Source organism: Corapipo altera, unplaced genomic scaffold (genome assembly GCF_003945725.1).
Source record: "Corapipo altera isolate COAL_440 unplaced genomic scaffold, ASM394572v1 126, whole genome shotgun sequence".
In the NCBI taxonomy this organism is placed as follows: Eukaryota; Metazoa; Chordata; class Aves; order Passeriformes; family Pipridae; genus Corapipo; species Corapipo altera.
Window position 1 is genome coordinate 1,325,933 of NW_020884937.1, and position 17,238 is coordinate 1,343,170.

Genomic DNA, 17,238 nt, shown 5'->3' on the forward strand with positions numbered 1-17,238 from the left:
AATGTTTCTTTAACCCAAAATTTTGTGGTAGTTCAGTCTCACCTCACCAGCTCATTTTTAATTCTCTTTCTCTCCATCCATTCCTTTTTCCTTAAATTTTTACCTCTTGGGCTGGAGTCTACCTTTACAAATTTGAAAAACGCATATCACAGGGAAATTTAACTCCAAGACTGGAACAAGAGAAGATCTTCTTCCTCCTGAAGAGGAATTACAGAGGAGTCAGACTCCTGTCAGGAGCTGACAGCAGAAAGACAAGACAGGCATCATTCACAAGTTGAAGTGAGGGAAAATCTCACAGAACATAAAGGGAAAAAATATGCACCATGACAACGACTAAGCACTGGAAAAAAGGTTCAGAGATGTTGTGAAAACTCCATCTTTGCAGATTTTCACAACTGAACTGGGTGAGCATGATGTGGTTTTGGAATTAGCCCTGCACAAATTGTTTTTCCATTCCTTGGTTCTAGAATCTATAGTCCCTATGGTAAAAAGAATCATAGATAACAATTACTCCCCAAACCTTTTGTTTTGGCAATGCAGTAATTACCAGATTACAGGCTGTATCTTGAACAATAATCAGCAATCTCGAGGCTTTGAGGGTTTTTTCATTCATGTTTCTAATATTTTGGACTCTGTTCACATAATAATAATTAAAATATTATGCCAAATAATGTGAAAAGACATTTCATAATTATTTTTGTATTTAAAGATAGAATTTTCTTTTATTCTGTCTGAAAGAAATACTGGAAGTCTGACAAGGCTTCAAAATATTCACAAAGACAGTTGTTCTGATAAAATAAGGGTTTCTTACACCTTGGGAGGTGTCTCAAGTTCAAGATGGACTAAATAGCTGATGTCACAGCAGGAAGGACTTGAGACAGGTTGAGGAAAAATCCTCACTGCTTCTGAGGAGGAACACACCCAGTCAAAATTCTTTCCTGTGCTCTGGGACATCATTCTCGTCAGCCAGAGGGATAACCCTGGCCTTCCTCTCTGCTTTGAAAGACTCAGTTGATAACAGGAGGAGCGGGCGGATCCCTGGATGCCTTCACCCCTGAAACAAGGGAAGAGTGGGAGCAGAGCACTCTTTTAAGTAGTCCAGGGGCTGGAGCAGAGAAAGCAGCAAGGTGACAGCTGTGATGGCCACACTGCAAAGTGCAGCCCCTGGTGCTGTCTCTGCTGGCAGGGCCTCCTGAAACCCAAGCTCTGTCTGGGCTGGGGGAGTTTGCTACTGCCACTCAAAGGGAATCGATACTTTAGTCCCGGCCTGGCTAAGCCACCAGCAGAGCCTGGCTGGCAGCCCCACAGCCAAGCTGCCCCCACACGTCAGCACACTTCCTTTCCTTCATTTTTGCCTTCTTTCCTCCTTCCTTTTCAATGGAAAAGCCACCTCTGCTAGAAGACAGCACTCCCAAAACTCTGGCAGCGCAGGGATGGCAGCGTTCAACAAGCCTCCCGCATCCCAGGAACCTGGGGAACAGCAAGAGAGATTATCCCACAGCCCTCAGATTGGCTCCTTTCCAGTCCTCTGGCACTTCAGCTACTATTACCAGGGCAAGGGTTTAGCATTGCAGTGAGGACAGCTAATGTATTTTGATCTTCATCTGCATTGCTCACTATTTACTTTCCCGGCACACACAGCCCAGAGTGGACGGTTACTCAGCCAGGATTATGCAAAAGTTTATAGGGCTTTAATTAGTTTCATTTTCCTGCAGCTCTGCTGAAGAAGTACCTTTGAGCTCTTGAATTACCACATGGATTTTCTCTCTTTTTCAGCGAAAACGCGCCGTGTGTCTGTACAAACACAGGCCGTGTCATTGATCATTCCAGGAGAAGGACCCTTCCCAAGTTCTCCACCCATGGAGCTCCACAGTGGAGCTGTCAGGCTGGGGAACACGACATGCACAGGCAGGAGCAGCACATTCCCAGCAGTGGACTGACTCCCAACCTGGGCTCCCTTGTCCAGCAGTGAGGGACTCATGAGCCAGAGGTCAGGGCAGGATGTTGGAATCCGTCTCCCCTCTGCCCCTCCCACAGCCCTTCCCAAATGGACCAGCCTTTGTCAGGATCCAGCAGAACATGTGCCTGGGAGAGCCACCCTGGGTGATCCCAGACCCAGAGAACTGAGCAGAACTTCCAACAGCTTTGACATGCTACGTGTCAAAGAGCATTGCAGGAAGCATCTAACAAATATCCCCACAGTGGCAACAGAAACTGGTAATGAAATTTTCATGTATTTGGACATGTCTGATGAAATTCAAGCAGACATTCCTCTGAAGGACAGTGCTATTTGCTGACTGATCACAGTGCTCAATGAGTAGTTTCCATTTGTCTTCTTTTGTAACAACGGCCACAGCCAAATTTATTCAACTCCTCAGGGAAGAAAATTAAAACACATAGAGCTCTTTACCCAACACCTGCCAGCTTAAATCAATTACAGCTATTTTCAAAGCAATTAAGATTTTAAAAAATGATTAGCAGTAAAGGAAAGTTATTATGTATAAAGAAATAGTTTGATAAAGCAAACCATCAGGAAGTGTTTAGTTGTTATGAGTAGATAAGGAAGCAAAGACAATGTTTATTCAGTGCTGTGACACGTTATTCTGAATCTACAGGAGACAGGGAGGTGCCAGTGGCTCGCTGGACAGCTCCAGCTTTACATTCAACAATTCATGTTTGCATTTTAAGGGAGAGTAGAACTACGTTTGGGATTAAAACTGGTGTGGATTAAAAGAAATAAATACGTGGACGTGAAGATCTATCTGTTTCAATTTATAGACACGATGTAGAAGAAGACATTCCTGCAGAAATGTCATTTACTGAATACATTTTTAATCTAAAGTAAATCAGCTTTCCCCCTAAGTCTCCTTTTTGGGTTTGCAGTGCTGCAAACCTGAAAGCGAGATAAACTAAAAAGGAACAGATTCAGCAGTGTGTGCAGCCTGTTGTTACCACCCACATTTCCTCACCTCCCCCTCTCCCCAAAAATAAAATCTGCAGAACCACTAAAAGAATCTATGTGTAAATGTTTGTTCTAATATAGTATTTTTAAAATATTTCCTTTACTAATATATAGGTTAAAATTAAAATAAAACAGAAAACAGTGAAACGCTTCCTTAAAAAGTTCGTTATTATCCACTACCCTGTTTTTCTCATGGTGAATCCCTCAGATCAGCACATCACCAGCAGGATCCCACAGTAATCCCTGACACAAAGAAAGCTGATTGCCAAATTCAAAGCAATGAAGAGTTTGCCTGAGAGGCAAATACCTTCCTCAAGCACTCATGAAGAGTGTGAGGAATGGCAGTGCAGCTACACTCCATCTAAGCTATTAAGGGACTGGAGCATAAGTCCTATGGGGAGAGGCTGAGGGAGCTGGGGTTGTTTAGCCTGGAGAAGAGGAGGCTCAGAGGTGACCTCATCACTGTCTATAACTACCTGAAGGGAACTTCTAGCCAGGTGGGGGTTGGTCTCTTCTCTCAGGCACTCAGCAATAGGACAAGGGGGCACGGGCTTAAGCTCTGCCAGGGGAAATTTAAGTTGGATATCAGGAGAAAATTCTTTAGAGAGAGAGTAATCAGGCATTGGAATGGGCTGCCCAGAGAGGTGGTGGATTCACCATCCCTGGAGATTTTTAAATGCAGATTGGACGTGGCACTGAGTGCCATGATCTAGTAAATGGACTGGATTTGGACCAAGGGTTGGACGCGATGATCTCGGAGGTCTTTTCCAACCCAATCGATTCTATGATTCTATGATAAATCAAGCAGTACAAAGGTCTGTTTTAAGTACTTAATCATTTATACTGTTAAATTTCTAGAGTGGTTCCTGGCCACATTTGTGCCCCAAGAAATGACAGTGGTATCTCCAACAGTTCCTGGGAATGATCTGGGAGTTAGGCTGCACCGTGGACCATCAGACTGGGCAGTTTGCACAGCACCTCCTTGTTTTAGAAGCTGAAGGAGCTCAATCCCACGGGCACAAACCACCCTCTGGCACTTGGCCTGAAGGCTGGAGAGCTGTCCTGCAAATCTGAATGTACCAGTGGAGTCAGAACTTAGGATGCTGACACTAAAAAGTCTGCACCTGATTTCTTCTTCCTGCACCTCCTTCTTCCTCCACCGGCTTCAGCAGGGCATGCACAGCCATGCTCTGATGTGGAATATGAAGGTCACAGAGTTTAGAGGACTTAATCATTATTTCTCCTCTGCTCTGGACAGAATAATAATGTGTAAGCAGATGCCTTATATGACCAAGAGCTAAAGCTGCTTTCTTGCTGGCTAAGGGCAGCTCTGATTCTCGTCACTGAAGTGTTTCATGGCGAAAGGACCAGTCAGCAACACACCAGCACACAACCACCTCCCTCAAACATCCAGTAATTGCCACGAGACGGTTACAGATTTAAACCCTGCCAAAGTCCTACCCCAGCAAAGGCTTCTCCTGATGAGTGAGATGTTTATGCTGCATTAATTCACAATAGGGCTGAATTTTGGCAGTCTCAGACCAGGAAAATTATTTAACTTGTCACCACTGGCTGATACACTCACACTGCCCGGGCTGTTTTAACAACTTCAGGAGAACATATGAATTATAGTGAGCTTTGCTCTTGGTTTTGATGAATAATCCCTCTCTCCAAATTATGTGAACTTAGCGAGGACTTTATATCAAAATGTCAAAAAGATTAATTTGCTTTAGGGTTTGTTTGGTTGGTTTCCACATTAAAGTAAATGCATTTTCCAGTGTATCATATGTAGAGAACCTCTTTAAGAGAACATAAATCTCAGTGTAAGTCTGCACCCTTTTTGCTGACCAGTTCTGTGAAATCTGTCAGCTCATTTGCACCAGCATCTTCATGTGGCAGATCTAATTCTGTGCTAGAAAATTGCCTCATCTCGTGGGCGTTGCAAAGCTGCAGTTCCCATAAAACACAATTGCTTGGCTGCTGTGAAAACTTAAAACTCCCTTAATTGGGTAAAGGGCTGCTCCCACAAGAAGCTATTCCTTTCCTCAAATCCACAAATGTGAATAAAGTCGTTGACTTTGAGTCCACTTTCGAGTGTTTTCAAGTTAAACAAGAATTTAAGAGCTTTGGGTTTGAGCCAGAGTTTCAAAACATTGCTCTTAAGCTTCTCGGTGCCAAGTTTCATCCAGCTGTAAAGCAGAGGTACGAATTTACCAACACCATTCATGGATGAAAACACTCCCCAGAAGAGCAGCAAAAGCTTTTGCTACAGCTGGAGCAGCCGGAGCTGTTCTGTAGGTGAGGCTGAAGATCAAATTCCAACAGGTTCTTTCCCTGACAGGTGTACACATGAATCCCTAAGATTCCCTAAATATCACACATCCAAACAAGATCCTTTATAAAAGCAAGTGGAATATATTCAGAGCACACATTTCCATCAGATTAAGCACCCTTCAGGGAAACTTGACATGTTGATTATTAATTTATTTTTTTCTTTTTTTTTTTTCTTTTCTTTCTTTTGAGGCAGCAGTTTTGTTTTAAAGCAGCAACATAGCCACCAAAATTTACAGAAATAATTCAAATGCAAAGTTGCAGCGGAACTGGAAACCTGTCCACAGATTATATCCACAGAGAAAGCACACAACATTTTTTTTGATTCGTTGAGAAAGAATTAGTCTGGCTAGGTACTCAGTACCTGAGTACTTTTGACAACCTCATTGTCAAGACCCCCTCTCTAATCGCAAACTGAGATATTTTTATGGACCAAAGTAAGTCAATAAAGGAAAACACAGCCTGGAAGAGAAAAGGGACTGCAAAACAAAGTTTAGGAAAAAATGGTTTGGGATTGAAAACATCAATGTGTAGACCCATTCCACTGTGATTCCATATGCACTGATCTCTGACTGGAAAAAAACCCACACTGGAAAGTATTCTCTGTCTTCTAAGAGAGCTACCACAAAGATTTTAAGATTAAATTGTTGCTCTTCAGATTAAATTGCTGCTTCTCTTTGAAGCCTGCTGCCTTTCCTGACCTGGCTTTTCTCTATCTTTCTTTGTCAATTAGAGGAGAGAAAAACAAATAAAACCACAAACAAACAAAACCCCGAACAAACCAAACCTAAACCAAAACAAAATTGAAGATAATTAAGGAAATAAAACAGATTTTCTTTCTTTATCTAAGGAAATGCTAAAGACAGGCCAATTACACTTTGGTTCAGAAGGGTCACTGTCACTTTTTTAAGGCTGTCCGAAAGGCCCTTAAAATTCTGCACAGGATCAGTGTTCCTCCTGCTTAATCCCTCACGTTTGCTTTGCAAATCTGATTTAACACACTTGAAACCATCGCTCAAAACAAACAAGCCACCAAAGCACTCAGCCTGACTTAAGAATGTGGGCTGGGAAAGCTGTTTTAAATCCAGCCTGACACAGGCCAGTCTTATCTCCACCTCATCTCAGCATCACCCAGGGGTTGCTCCTGATGAAGAAGGACCACGCCGAAAAGCTTCCCGTGCGTTTCCCTCGAGAGAAACTCGGAGCAAACGCTTGGATGGATGAGTGGGGTGAGCCCTGCCCTTGGCCACCCCCGCCGCTGATCCCTGCTCGGGCACATGCTGCGAGGGGCACCAGGGCGAGAGGTCGGGGACGACGGGCACCAGCCAGGGAACGGGGAGGTGTAGGGAAAACCCCTCCCCTCTGGGGCAGGGAGCGGGGTCCCTGTGCTGGGACTTCTTCTGGCAACGAAAGGGGACAGTGAGGCGGCTGCTCCACAGGGAGAGGGACGCTAAGAAGGGCTATGATTGAGCCCCGGGGCTCTGAGCGGACCCAGAGCTGAGCAGCCACGGGCAGAGAGAGGGGGTTCCTGCGCCCCTTCCCGAGCGCACCGGTGATGGAGCAGGGAATGGCCAGCGGGACGGATCCCTGGGCACCCGGGACGGGCAGGTCCTGCCAGGGAGCCCGCCCGGGGTCTCTCCGAGCCCTGGCGCAGCAGCACCTGCGGGGGGAGCGAGTGACAGTCCCCTGACGGAGCGCCCGGGGCAGCCCCGGTGTGTTCCCCGCGGTCGTGGGGCGTCCCCTTCCCTCCTTCCCTCCCTCCCTCCTTGCCCTGTCCCTGTCCCTGTCCCCTGCCACCCGCCCCTCTCCCGTGCTCGGCACTTACGGGCAGGAGCAGGAGCGCGGCGGCGGCCGCTGCCGGGAGGCTGCGCTGCGGTGCCCGCCCGGCCATGAGGGGCTCGGGGGTGTCCCCGGGGCTCAGCCGGAGCCTCGGAGCTGCCCCGGCGCTGCCATTCCTCCCCCCGGCTGCTGCCCTTGACCCCTGCCCGCCGTCCAGGAGCCAAGCCCGGCGCCGCCGGCGCGTCCCAGGGCAAACCCCCGGGAGGGAGGGAGGGAGGGAGGGAGGGAAGGAGGGAGAGAGGGGGGAGCCGAGCCCGCCCTCCGCCCAGGGTGCCTCGGGGATGGAGGCGGCGGGGGGCACCCCCGGGGGAGGGCGACCCTCACAGCCTCCAGGAGCGAGGGGGACCGTCCTCTCCCCCTGCACTGAGCGCAGGATTCCGCCCTCCGTCAGGCACTGGGTGCAAGAAGAACCTCACTGCCCGCAGTCCTCCAGAAGCAGTGGGGTAACCCCCTCCCCAAGCACTAAGTGCGCTGGGGATCCTTTTCCCCAAGCAGTGAATGCAATGGGGATGCCTTCCACACAAGGCTCCTCCACCCTCCCCTATCTCAGGAATTCCACTGCCTCGAACTTTCCAGGCGCAGGAGGATTTCCCCTGCCCAGGCTCTGGGTGCAATGGGGACCTCTTTATAAAGTTAAGTGAAATGCAGATGTCCCCTACAATCCTCTAGAAGAATTAAAAATCCCTTCAACACCACCCCATCCTACCAGGCATTAGGTAAAATGTTAACTCCGTTGCTCAAAAACTCTCAGGAGCAACAGGTTTCCCCCACTGCTCAGGCAAGAAGTGCAATGTGCACAAAGTGCATTAAAGGAGGCTCATAAAAAAGAGGAAAAGCAACTTTTTACTTGGGCAGATAGTGATAGGACAAGTGGGAATGGTTTTAAACTCAAAGTGAATAGATTTAGATTAGATATTAGAAAGAAATTCTTCCCTGTGAGGGTGGTGAGGCCCTGGCACAGGTTGCCCAGAGATGCTGTGGCTGCCCCATCCCTGGAAGTGTCCAAGGCCAGGTTGGATGGGGCTTGGAGCAACCTGGGCTGGTGGAAGGTGTCCCTGCCCATGGGAGGGAGGTGAAACAAGATGATCTTTAAGGTTCCTTCCAACCCAAGTATTTCTATGGTTCTATGACCCCCTACAAGTCTGTTAAGGAAAAGTAGAATCCTTCCTGACACTGTGCAACATGTTAATCCTCCAGAAGCAAGGGGACATCCCCCAGGCCCAAGATGCACCCCCAAGGTGTGATGAGGACCTCCACCTCCAAGATAATGAGTAGCAAGACTCCCAGCTTCCTGTGTACCCCAGGGCAAAAATGTTCCAGCTAGTTGGTCACCAAATCATCAGCAGATCTTTCTGAAAATCTCCAAGCATGTGGAGCATCTCCTTTGCTATTCCCCAGCTGCCATGGGAAGTCCTTTTTTCCCCAGCACTGAGCCTTTGAAAACTCCCCAACAGCATGTACACCCTTCTAGCCAGGCAACCCAAAAACTGCCTGTGCGGCTGTTCCTGGTGCACTTGGTCTCTGAAACAAGAGCCATTTGTCCTGCTCTTCTCATCTACAAATACTTGCCAGGTTAGACCCCTGTGCAAATAAAGGCAAAATGAGGTCACCCCATATCTTCATGCCCACTTGCCCAAGGGGCTCCTGGCCCTCTGATTGCTCCAAGGTGGATGTTGGTGCTAAGGGAATTGGAACCTTACAGGTTTGGATGCCTGACCCTGTTGGGGCCCATAAGTTCCTGGGTCCAATCACTCCATGATCCACCCAGCGAGGCCTCTCCATACAATGGATGTATTTGTGGAATTGTCAGGCTGTGGGCACCAGGCCAAGCCCTACTCTTCCCAGTGCCAGCAATGAGCCTAATAAGATTATTTTCTCCTCTGCTCCATCCCATCTGCCCAGAGGAGGGCCAGCTGTGTGTGAATCACAGTCAGCACCTTCCCCCAGCTGCAGCTGGGACTGTCCCCAAAAGCCCAGCCGTGTCCTGAGGCACACAGCCCTCAGCCACAATTCTGGAGCAGGAGCAGTCGTGACCTGCTCCTTCCCAGCACAGCTGCTGGATTTCCACAGGGAACAATGTCATACACTGCCTTTGTAGCCATCTATTGCCAGCTGTTTCAGCTGAGGGAGATGGTGCCTTTTCCTCCACAAAATAGTGCCTTTCCACCACCCTCCTCGTTTGGCATTTTTTACTCAAAATTGATTGGCATACAGGTAATAGTGACACAGAGGAAAGAGTTCTACAAATTCTCAGGGTTTACATTAGCTTAGCAAGCTTTACTCAAAAGCAGAAGTACCTGGACATCTTTGAGGCCTTGCTGAATTATTTTGCTTTTTGTCATTGTCTCAGAAAGGCATAAGACAGCTTCTGACCATCTCAAAGTAATCCTACTTCCTAACCCCATGCAGGAATCCCATTTAGTACAGTAAGGAGATGGGCACTTACACACACTAGAAAAGCTGAAATCCTCCCCTGGCCAAAGTTTTCACAAAGCAGCATTATTTTCCCTTTTCCTCTGGTTATTCAACAGTTTGAATATATTTAAATATTTAAGCTTGCCCAGTTTTTCCTCTCCTGTTTGTTGCACACCAACATTTGCTTCCTGTCATTATTAAAAGAAAACAAACCCATATCCCAAAGTCACATGCTTCCAATTAATATTGGGTTTGTTCATGAAAATGCAAAAAAGAGGAATAAATCCAGCACATTTTTTTATTGCATTTAAACATCCACCTCCGGGACTGGAAACTCACACATGACAGTATTATGTGAACTCATGAGAACTGGGAAAGGGAGCCTGGAGCTGCCTGTGCACAGACATTGGTCAAGTGCCCTGGAAGCAGGAAGGTTTTCCATCATGTGGCTCCACGTCTTTCTGTTATGATTTATCTGTGTTTTTTTGCACTATCCAGAACCAGAGCCTCGTAATCTTAAAAGTTGTATTGAAACAAAGCAAAACAACCCCAAATTGTGACTATGTAAGGATTAAACAAATCATTCCTGCAGTCTTATGCCCAGGGCTTTTCCCCCCACAGCTGGTTGCAAAGTCCAACCAAAGCTTTTTGTTGACTGGGTTGCATATAAGGTCACTTCCCTTCGGATCCTCTCTAGGTCTTTAAGGGCTGAGCTCATGCTGCAGCTTTTCCTTCAGCCATGGTGCTCCTGGGGATTCTCCCAGTCATCTCCTTTTATAAAACTTGTAGGATCATTCATCCTTCTGCCTGGCTTTATGGGTGAAACTGGTCAAGGTTAACATGGAAACAGAGGCATATAAAGGCACAGATACACACAGACTCATGTGTGTGGATATGGCACATGAAATGTAACCCTTGCTCTTTTAGGAAACACACTAAGACACATGAGAGCAATATGCAGAGATTCAGGAATGTGGGAGAAGACAATTCTGATCAGTTGGATGGAGCAAGTCTCCATATGGGGTCATGGCACGGACCCAGTTGTTCAGTTCTTGCCCAAACGACTTTCAGCTATGTCTTGCAGTCATGCCCATACAAGGATGACTCCCCCTTGCTTGTTTGGTAGTGCTTTTTTTCCCCCTCTTTAAAGCTCCTGAAATAGCTTATATCTTCAATTTTGAGCCCATGAATATTCCCACTGCTCTCAGTGATGAAACTGTGCACAAAGCATCCTCACTGGAAGAAGGACAAGGCCAGCTCCTGGTGTGACATCTGTAACACAGTGAGGTCCTTGCTGTATCCATAACCTTGAGGAATTTATACAATAAAACTAAAGTAACTTGAAAAACAGTTTCACAGAATCATAGAATCAAAGAATCAGCCAGGTTGGAAGGGATCTCTGAGATCATCAAGTCCAATCCTTGATCCAACACTGCCCTGGTTACCAGACCATGGCACTGATGCCACATCCAGTCTCATCTTAAAAACCTCCAGAGACAGAGAATCCACCACTTCTCTGGGCAGCCCATTCCAATGCCTGATTACCCTCTCTGTAAAGAATTTCTTCCTAATATCCAACCTAAACCTCCTCTGGTAGAGCTTAAGACCATGCCCTCTTGTCTTACTGATAGTTGCCTGGGAGAAGGGACCAAACCCCACCTGGCTACAGCCTCCTGTCAGGGAGTTGTAGAGAGTGATGAGGTCTCCCCTGAGCCTCCTCTTCTCCAGGCTGAACAGCCCCAGCTCCCTCAGCCTCTTCAGTAATAACCACAAACATCACACAGGACATGAGTAACCAAAGGGTAGAATTGGAGTGAATGAGGCAACAGTTTTGTCTCTCTGAAATATTGGATGATGTCTTAGAGGGATGAGATATCTCTCAGTTAAAGGGAACCAACAGAAAATACCAAATACCTCCCTCTGGGTGAGGTTCAGAGCCCTCTCCCATGAGTCCTCATTTGGGGACAGACTGGGTCTCCATTTGGGATGTTGGATAGATTTTTTTTTAGGTTTCCCACGCAGGATATGAATAAATCCAATTTTAAATATGTATCAGATGTTTTATTCATCCAATTAATTAATAAAGTTAAACCCCTTCCAGAGATGTGACAGCTCAGAACAGCCACAAATCTCTGAAAGTGCTGTGCTGCCCTGTCCCCTTTTGGCTGCATTGGTTTCAGCTCAGTTCCAGAGAGGCAGGTGAATTGATCCGGGTATGCCAGATCTGAAAAAGGTCAGGCTGGGAAAAGGAATAGGAGGAGTCCCCCCTGCTTCTTGCAGAATGAATGAATGCCTTGATGACATTTGAAACCAGAATAATGCCTGCAAGGGAGGAAAGTTAACTGGAGGGTTCTTATTAATAATGAATGTAATGGTTTCCTGAAATAATGGTGGGTCAGAGGTGGTAACGAGCACAGCTCAGGAAAACAGACATTGCTCTGATAAAGCAAAGGCATGAAGCCTTTTCCTCTTCAGTACCTTAGTCCTTGAAATTGTACTTGAATAAGGAATGTAAGAAGGATGGAGGAAAAAACTGTGATATTTAAGGAAAGTTCCATTGTTTCAAATCGCTCCAAATTGTGAAGTCTCTGGGGTGTAGTATAAACCCTGGGAGAGGGGAGAGAGAGGGAAAATGAGGTGGAAGCATCACCTCTTAGGCATAAAATAGATTTTCTGGCTTTCTTCACCGTAGAACCCATGTGGGTACTGCGTTCTCATGGAATAACACAGGGCTTTTCCTTGTGACAGCGTACCCAGCTTGGTGTTCTGCAGGTCCTATTGTCAGGGAGATGCAGTCAGCTCCTCACTTCCCAGGAGCCCCACAAAGCTCAGCTACCACCAAGCCCACATGGGCTGGGAGAATTGTTCTGGTGGCTGCAGGCACTGCCAGATGTTCCTCTTTCCCCAGCCAGATGTGGGATAACAAATCTGCCACATGTGGGGATGTTGATATGAAGTGCTTTGCAGTCAGACTTTCAGATACATTGCTCTGGGCTGTGAAGGACAGCTGGCAGCCTGGATGTCATTCTTCTGAGGGGATCCCAAAGTTCCCTGGCAAAGCAGTTTCAGGGATAAATTTTGTGTCTAAAGGAGCAGGCAAAGAGCCCTCTCTCAGCCCAGGACCCTCCTGGAGGGAAAACAAGCAACGTGTCCCCACAAGGTTTTAAGATCAGGTTCCCACCCCAGGACAAGGGGAGGGAGAAGAGCCTATCACAGACCACAATGGACATTAAATCATCCCTGTTACTAGCACTGTTCTGTCCTTGTGCTGTGAAAGGGACTGTTGAATCAGTACCTGGCAGACTTCTCATGCAAAAATCTGGGGAGGTTGTCCTGGCAGGACAGCACTTTCCCTTCACCTTTATCTGGGTGAAAAATTACCTGGATGAAAAATGCACTCCCAACTGGTTTGTATCATGTGTGACAGGAAAGTGGTTGGACTTGTTAGGAGGAAGGTAAAATAGTGAGACCAGTATCTGCTGCAGAGAGGTGATTGCAGGGACAGGGCAAATGTGGAGTGATGCTTCCATCAGCCAGAGAGAGATCTGTGGCAACCACTAAGTGATCCAACCATCTCTGTATCAATTACAAATGTATTATGCCCCATCCCTGCAAGTGTTCAAGGTCAGGCTGGATGGGATTCTTGGAGCAACCTGCTCTAGTGAAAGGTGGCCCTGCCCATGGCAGGGGGGTGGAATGGGATGAGTTTTAAAGTCCCTTCCAAACCACACCATTCTATGGTTCTATTTCATGTCTCAAAGTTTCTTCCTCCCGTGGCTTCCTTGGTTTTTAAGAAATTATTCCTGTGCCTCACTGAAAGAATAAGTTACTCCTTTTTGCATGGACCACATGAAGGAGAAGGAGGAAGTACTGGTTACAAAAGTGATGAAATCAATCCCAAGTTATTAAATCCCTAATTACACTTGCTTTGGTTAATTCATATTTATCTAAGCACTGAAACCTCTATAAACCTTTGCCATGGTTGCAATTACTTCAGTGGGACTTTATAATATGGTTAAATGTATTATCAAGAGATGTTTCACCTTAAAAATTCAGGAGGAAGAAAATTTGTCATGAGAGGAGCTGCCTAATTTGGCTTCAGAAGTTCAAGCCCCACTGATACCCTCTAAGTAGATCTGACATTTTGGTAGATCCTTGGTATGACTTGATTATTTCCAGATAACTTCCAAGTTACTTCTCTGGAAATAAGCCTTGGATTTTCAAATAGCAGAAAGAAATTTATGATCGAGCCTCCCTCTTTCACTTTTGTATCAGAAATATCTTCTGCATTTTACATTTAGATTGCAGTGTATTTTATCACACTGAAAGAGATCTGGCACCAGACAATCAAATGAAGACTGAGACCCACAATTTCTGCATCCAGCTTTAATCCCTTGTGATTACACTAAAATCTGACTCATCTATTTTCTGTTAAAAGTGCTTTCTGCAGGATGTAGTTTAAGGGCTGTTTCCTAAACTTTATGTTTGTTTTCCCAGTGTCTTCATACAATGCTCACTCTCCAAGGGGTGATTTTTTTATATCAGCAGTCTTAAAGAAAAAGAAACAACTCAGCTTGAGGGCTAAACCCCTAATCCTTTTAATTTGAAATCATTTATAGGCTACTGATAAGGCCTTAATAAGAAGAACTTTTATTTCAATACTTTTGGGAACATACAGCAAAAATGAGACAATTACTGGTTTGCAAAGAGATTCATGTAAGTCTTATCTCTCTCCTCCCCCATTTTCCCTTCGTCTTTGGACCTTTCTGATCCAAATAATAGCTTTTTGGGCTCAAGTAAGTTATTCATCTTTAGCTTGAAATGTCATCTTACATTCTAGAGTAGCTTTCATTCTGAACTGGGGCTCAGATACCCAATCAGATCGTGCAGTTTAAATAAGTTACTGGACAGGATTTCTCTTGTGGACTGAGAAAAATAAGTGTAGATGTCTCCATATTTTAATGCTGAGCTCATATCATCATCAGTGGAGATCTGGTGAAACCAGTGAAACCCAAAAAGTACTTTTTGCCTAACAGAGAGACCTCTTGGGGCTCAATCTCATTTCTGACAAGCTTCATCATTGCCTTTGAAACTTCCCTGCTGAAGGGCAGTTTCACCAGACAAAGTTTTGGGAGGATCCTTCCCTTGACAGGCTACTCTGAACTCTTTTGAGGTCTCGATTATTTTAGTCAGCAATTTCTGGTCCCAGATCTGCCAAGTCATTGGCAGGATTTCCTTGTATGGAACTACCACTCAGCATGTCAGGAATTTCCTTGGAAAACCTTTTTTTTTTTTTTGCCAATGCAATGTTTGTTTTGTTTCTTGCCATCATCTGATAACACTGCTCACTTTTCTTTTCTAGTGAAATGTTTGGAAATCAATTCTTTTTCTTTTTCTCTTTTTCTGGGAGCTCACAGCACAGCAAACAAACAAAAAGGTTCATGATATTTCTTCACATCCTTACCTGACACTGTCAGCTTTAGTGGAGAGGCTCGAAAATTTGACTCAGCAGTTGGCAGGTAAATGAATCAGAAGCAGTTTTACAAAAAATCATTCGTCAGTCACAGCAGTAATACTCCAATTTTACACTCTGTAGCCATGTGGATTTCAGTGAAGTAACACTGGAGGTACACATGGGAGAACCTGGCTTAGAGAGTGTAAGAATGCATAAAATGGGAATTTTCTACCTCCACTTCCTAGAATTCAGCTGTCAACATAACCTATCTCTGTTCATCTCTAGCCTAATAGTGCTGTGTCACCCCTGAAGAAAAGCATCACTCTTTTCCCAGGAATAACTGCCTTCTATTTTGGATTGTGCTTGCTGCATTTTTTCCATGCTGAGAGCCTAAAGTTAGTGCCTCAAAGCCATATGGGGCATGGAAGTATCTGCATCTGTGTGTTACTTCAGACTTAATTCAGCAAACTAAACATCACAGAATCACAGAATGGTTTTGGTTGGAAAGGACCTTAAAGAGCATCTCATTCCAACCCCCTGCCATGGGCAGGGACACCTTCCACTATCCCAGGTGGCTCCAAGCCCCGTCCAACCTGGCCATGGACACTTCCAGGGGTGGGGCAGCCACAGCTTCTCTGGGAAACCTGTGCCTGTGTTACATGTTCTGAATAAATTAGAATTAGGTATCCCTATGAGTTAGGACTCTCAGATTGGACACAAAGTTATAAAACTTATCCTGAAGTTACTGAATGTGACCACAGAGTTTGCTTTTACAACATTTCCATTGGTATATAAATTACCTGCAAAAATCTTACTGCCAAGAAACTGATAATTAAACAAATATCTTGTTTATCTTCTATTAGGAAAGAGAAACAAGGGATTTGCATACCATCTTTTTTTTTTCCCCCTTTTACTTCTTGCCCTTCAGTTGTCTCAGTGCTGTGAGTTACTGGAGTCAGCAGCAGCACAATATTCCATGTGGTAAACAGGAGGTCTAGAAATTATGTTGATAAATAGAAATAAGTGCAGGCAGACAGGCTGCATACTAATCAGAGCTTCCTGGTAGTATTTCAGTCTCTGTGTAACAGACATTCATAAGATATTCAGTATAGGACACAAAACTTTTAAAAAGGGAGGTAGGAAATGATGTTCTAGGAAATTTTCTGGCTTCACAAACTGCCACCATAGGCAGGATTGGGCTGAATAAAAACCATTATTATAATGTGCCTACAAATGATTGGTTTCTCCACTCTCCCTTTACAGCCAGAGGATATAGAGCTAATACAGTCAAAGAAGTCCAGCTTCACCTTACATCACCCTAAACTTGATGTCTATGGTCCACCTGTTGACTCAAATCCCAGTTCTGTCCATTCCTTCCCTTGACTGGGAAAGAAGCTGAGAGCAGTGAGTTCAGGTGGGAACAGCTGCATTGGAGATAACAGGAATTAGGTGATATGAATCCCACCCAGTCTTTAATGAGAGAAAAAATTACCTTGCCAGTGTCATAACTTGCCATATACTTCACTGTTTTTCACTGCCACAGTATTATGACACTTTACAGTGACTGAAATCTGTTCCAACACCCTTAAATCCTCACTGAGAGGCATCAGCTTTAGGCATGCGAGTATTTGATTCCTGAAGCTCGTTTTGTTCACAGCAATTAATTAGTGCCACCTTTGGCAATAGTTCCCTGAGATGAACATCTGCCTCCCAGAATGTGAATCAAAGCTGCATGTGCTGCCTTGTTGTACATGAGGGCTCTTACAGGCAGGAGAGCTCCAGGACCTTTTACTCATTCATGTTAATATGCCTCTAAATATTGCAGCAATCAGCCACAGCAGTTTCAAAGGGTCTGAAATTTTGCAGAGCGATGCTCCACGCACTCAGGCACTGCCTAATTAAAATACATGCTGGAGGCCTGCTGTGGCTCAGCCAAGATTAGCTTGTCTTCATTTCTTTTAGTCCTTCTGATTATCAGTCAAAAATCCCTTTCCATGGCATTTTTTTTGGCATCAGATGCCTCTAGCTCACAATTTCTTTACAAAGAAACACTGGCCTTGCTCGTGCTGCCTTAGATTGGGATGGTTCAACCTTTTCCAGGTTCCATGTCAGCACTGAAACCTCTCACCTGAAGGGGTAGATGAAGTCAGTGGTGGATCCTCTGAAGGATAAGGCTGTGCACATTATCAGTAAAAACAATTTGGCTTTTTGGGTCCATCATGATTCATTTCTAGCT

General features: G+C 45.4%; 1 protein-coding gene across 1 annotated transcript in view; it reads right to left on the reverse strand.

Annotated features, from left to right (window-relative positions):
- Nucleotides 1-7,216, reverse strand: part of CRHR2 (corticotropin releasing hormone receptor 2) — a 141,474-nt gene extending 134,258 nt beyond the window's left edge. The window contains exon 1 of the mRNA XM_027660632.1: nucleotides 7,119-7,216. Within this exon, the coding sequence (XP_027516433.1) occupies nucleotides 7,119-7,184 (66 nt within the window). The 5' untranslated portion in view covers nucleotides 7,185-7,216. The remainder of the gene's footprint in view (nucleotides 1-7,118) is intronic.
- Nucleotides 7,217-17,238: the final 10,022 nt, after the last annotated feature.